Source organism: Plasmodium reichenowi, chromosome 9, assembly GCF_001601855.1.
Source record: "Plasmodium reichenowi strain SY57 chromosome 9, whole genome shotgun sequence".
Classification (NCBI taxonomy): domain Eukaryota; phylum Apicomplexa; class Aconoidasida; order Haemosporida; family Plasmodiidae; genus Plasmodium; species Plasmodium reichenowi.
Window position 1 is genome coordinate 747,722 of NC_033654.1, and position 5,070 is coordinate 752,791.

At 17.7% G+C, this 5,070-nt stretch overlaps 2 protein-coding genes across 2 annotated transcripts in view; one reads left to right on the top strand and one right to left on the bottom strand.

Moving 5' to 3' along the window:
* Positions 1-1,079: 1,079 nt before the first annotated feature.
* PRSY57_0918000 (long chain fatty acid elongation enzyme, putative) lies at positions 1,080-2,954 on the top strand (the record flags this gene model as incomplete). The annotated part of the gene is made up of 1 exon (XM_012907419.2): positions 1,080-2,954. One exon carries the CDS (start codon positions 1,080-1,082, stop codon positions 2,952-2,954), a length of 1,875 nt encoding a protein of 624 aa, XP_012762873.2.
* Positions 2,955-3,815: 861 nt separating this feature from the next.
* PRSY57_0918100 (chaperone, putative) overlaps positions 3,816-5,070 on the bottom strand; it is a gene marked incomplete at both ends in the record, with an annotated part of 2,200 nt that continues 945 nt past the window's right edge. Inside the window, 6 exons of the mRNA XM_020114795.1 lie at positions 3,816-3,893; positions 4,033-4,093; positions 4,262-4,311; positions 4,452-4,505; positions 4,636-4,743; positions 4,841-4,937. Of these exons, the coding sequence (XP_019970495.1) occupies positions 3,816-3,893; positions 4,033-4,093; positions 4,262-4,311; positions 4,452-4,505; positions 4,636-4,743; positions 4,841-4,937 (448 nt within the window). The remainder of the gene's footprint in view (positions 3,894-4,032; positions 4,094-4,261; positions 4,312-4,451; positions 4,506-4,635; positions 4,744-4,840; positions 4,938-5,070) is intronic.

The window sequence follows — 5,070 nt, forward strand, 5'->3', positions numbered from 1 at the left end:
ATTTTTTATTTTTATTTTTATAAGGAAATTTTTTCACATTTTTAAGGTATCAAAAAAAAAATAATTTTTCACGTATTTCCATAATATATCCTAATGAAAAATATATATAATATATTATTTATCAAAATTATAACGTGATATACCACAAGTTTTAACTTTTCATTTTTTACTAAAAAATTGTATATTTTTTAAATAATTATGTATTTTTTTTTTTTTTTTTTTTTTTTTTTTTTTGGTCCACGGTATTGTAACATGAATATTTTAAAAAATAACGTACACTCATAATTTACGGGGTTTATATATATATATTAAATTAAAAGCATATTAATAATATTATTAATTTATTTATTCTCTTTTTTATTTCCAGTGTTCTATATTATAAATACACTTAAAATATGAAAGGTTTTTTATGTGGAAATAATAAAAGGAATCGTTGTGTATTAAATCATAATACAAAATATTTTCTTTTTCTTTTTTTTCATTTTTTAAAAAATTAAAATAAAACACAATATCTCAATAAATAAATAAATAAATATATATATATATATATTTATATATTTATTTATATTTATATATTATCATGTCATTATATACATGTACGTATATCTGTTTATCCAAATTGTATGCTTCTTGAGTACTTCGAAATGTCAATGTTTAATATAACGCATGCCTTAATATAAAATGCATAACAATCATAAAATAATAAATAAATAAATAAATATAAAAAAAAAAAAAAAAAAAAAAAAAAAAAAATATGTAAATACTTACATATATAAATATTTTTAATAACAATTTTAAATACCAAGTTCAAATATTTAATAAAAGATCCATATGAACATTTTTGCCTTAAAATAAATTTATTATTTTCCTATATCCTATATATAAACGTACTTTAATTTATATATCAACAAAGTTTTATTTACTTATTCATACAAAAATTTAAATATATTCATAAATATAATTATATTTATAAATATAAATATATATACTTTATATATATATATATATATATATATATATATATATTTATATATATATTAATTTTTTTTTTTTTTTTTTTTCCCTTTGCTACTTCAAATATGAGCATCATCAACAAATATTATTGGACACCTCAAAAAGGGAGGGAATTAGCCATTAAATATGAAAAAACGATTCTAATGATATCTCTGTTATATATACCATGTATTTTATTATTACAGAAAATAATGAAAAAGAGAAAAGAAAAGGACATGAAATATTTAAAGATTTTATGGAACTTAAGTTTATCTTTCTTATCTTTTGTAGGTGTATTATTAATTACTATATACGATAAGAATATATTGAAATACATAATTGTAGAAGAATCTGAATATAGTCCAGAAACAAGAGCTGTAATTACAATATTTACACTTACAAAAGTTGTAGAATATGGAGATACCTTATTTTTAATATTGAAAAAGAAGAAATTAACTTTTTTACATAGTTATCATCATTTAAGTGTAGTTATATATTGTTTATATTCCCAGAAGATTTTAGTTTCTCATGCACATTATTTTGTATTATTAAATTTAATAGTACATAGTATTATGTATTTTTATTTTGGGTTTATATATATATTTCCTCGTATTTTAACAAAGATAAGAAAGTTTATAACATGTCTACAGATATTCCAAATGTTTGCCGGAATATATATATCTTACTATGCTATTAAAAATGTAGACAATCCATTGTATGTAAGTAATGCAATGGCTAGTTTTATTTTATATTTAACATATGCAATTCTCTTTTTAAATTTCTATTTCTCAAACTATTATAGAAATATTAAAAGTAGTGTAGCTACGTATTTAATAAGTATACATATTTTAGCTATTATAGGATTTATTATGATATGTAAAAGTAAGGACATCTTACGATTATTTATTGAAGTGTCTATAGGTTGCTTCTTTACATTAACACTTTTAAATTTATCCTTTTATATTAATACACATTATTATCAAAACGTAAGAAATAAAATAACAGAAAATAACCTCATGGAACAAAAAGAATTATTCACAGGATATAAAACCAAATATTTTTCTAATGTGACTCTCTTAAAAATCATAACAATCAAATTGATTAAAACAATATTATTGTGTTTTAATGGTATAGCTACCTATGCTCATGATCATATTTTTTTCTTTGTTAATTTTTATTCACAAAAAATTAAGCAAATAAGAAATGATACTGTACATGATGTTTGTTGCAAAAAGGATGTTACTAAAATGTTTACTGATCATAAAATATGTACTGATCATAAAATATATAGTGACAATAAAATATATAGTGACGATAAAATATGTAGTGATGATAAAATACGTAGTGATGATAAAATACGTAGTGATGATAAAATACGTAGTGATGATAAAATATGTAATGATGAATCTCTTAATAATGATATCTTACAAAAACATATAAACTGTGTACCAGAACAAAGGATCTACAATCATAACAATAATAATCATGATAATAATAATATTAATTATTATACAGTTCATAATACATGTAGAAAAAATAAGAATAACAAAATAAGCTATATACGTACGTTTATAAAAAGTATATATAATTCATCTATCATTTTTTACATTATTTCAAAACAACCTATTGAATATATGTTGTATCCACATTTAGAAAATAGCAAAAGAGAAAACAACAAAAAATATATACAAAATTCAAATATAGAATCCACAAAACTAACTTCATCGTCATACATAAGCTTAAAACAGACGCATCAAAATATAACCCTTTTTTCTATTATTAAATATATATTTAAAAATTATTTATTTTATATTGTTTCTTTGATATTACCAATATATTATGGATTAAAGGTATATAACGATGCATTATTAGGTTTGTGTGTACATGGAGCTTTACGCTGGATAATCGAAATACATTCTACAAAAATTTTTAACAAAACAGGAAAAATACACACACGATAAGGTTAAAACATATATATATATATATATATGTACATACGTTTCTATATCTCTTAATATATTTATTTGTATATGTATTTTTCTACAATTTATTGAAAATGTAAGGAAAATACTTATATATAAATATAAATATATATATATATATATATATATATATATTTATGTCATTCTTCATATATTATCTTTTATTGATTTAATATTTTAACATATTTATTCTTTATGTTAAGTATTTTGTCGTAGCCATTTAAATAAAAATGAAAAATATATTATTCCGAGGAATAATTATAATATATATATATATATATTAATATTGTCTATTTACTTATATATTATATATAATATATGATATTCATTCAGCAATATGTTACACTTTTATAAATTCATATTTTTAAAATAAGTCAATTAATATTACAAACATATATTGTATAGGCGTCTACCCGTTGGAAAAAACAAACAACAAAAAAAAAAAAAAAAAAAATATAAAATAGATAATATATATATTATACATATAATTAAAATATTCATGTTGAATAATTTTATTTTTAACAAGAACCATTTTCTAGGTTCCCCATATTAACATATATATATATATATATTTATTTATTTATTTATTGTTTACTTATTTGTGTGTGAAAAATAGAAAAAAAAAAAAAAAAAAAAAAATATTTTATATAAATATATATATACATATAAGAATTATTTCATATTAACTTTAAATATTTATCAAAAAAAAAAAAAAAAAAAAAAAATAATAATAATAAATATTTTATAAGTGAATTTTTTTTTTTTATTATAATGTATCTTTCAAAAAAGAAAAAATAATATAAATTCCATAATATATGTCTATGAATATATTTTTTAATCTTATATATTTTGTAGTCTTTCAAGGACTCTATTTATGAACTTCAACTTTTTCAGCACATTCAATATATTATTAAAATTCTATGAGAAAAATATGAAAAAAAATAAATAAAATAAATAAAAACAAAAGGGTATATATATATATATATATATATATATATATATATATATATATATTGATATATTTCATAATATCTTTATAATGAAATCTTTTCATTACCTTTTCTTTGAAATGTAATTTTATTTCTTTTGAATAATCCTCATATTTTTGTTTATATTCCCTATAAAATGTTTTAATAGTATAATATTTTAGGTACATGAAAAATTATGTAATGAAATATTACACAGCGGAAAATAAAAGTAAAAATAAAAGTAAAAATAAAAGTAAAAATAAAAATAAAATGAAAGTTTAATTTTAATATTATGATAAGCATTATTTCTATTCTTACCTTGTTAATAATTCAATATTCGCATCTGGTTTACTGATCTCCACGTTAATCTTAAAAAAAAAAAATAAAATAATAAAACAAAATTATAAATAAAATGTATATAAATATAAATAAATAAATAAATATATATATATATATATATATATATATATATATATATATATAATTTTATGAGTGGTATCATTATTACTTTTATAATTTCTGATAGAAATTCATCATCATCCATGCATTCATCCTCTGATATCTTTAAAAAAAAAAAATAAATAATAATAATAAAATATATCGTTGATATTTATAAAACAAATATTTACTAAAAAGATATAATACATAGGAGAAAAATAAATAAATGAATATATACATGAATTTTTGGTTACCATATAGTTGTATTCCATTTTTAATAAATATAATGCACGCTCAACATCATTTAATAAAGTCTTATATGCATTATTAAGATAACTTGACACTTCGTTTATTTCATCGACCTAATATAAAATAAATAAATAAATATGCATATATATATATATATAATATATTTGTTATGGATATACATTTTTTTTTCTTCATTTTTCACATCTTTACTTCTACGTTTTGCGCATTTTTATCAGGGTGATATATATTTTGTATTTCATTGAACTTTTTTTTTAAATGACTTTTATCAATATCGTATTTCACTTCTCTGTAAAAAGAAAAAAGGAAATGAAAAGACATTACAATAAAGGTGACTTAAATATAAATAAATAATTATATATATATATATATATATACACATTTATATTTTTTTTTTTTTTTTTTTTTTTTTTTTTTAAATT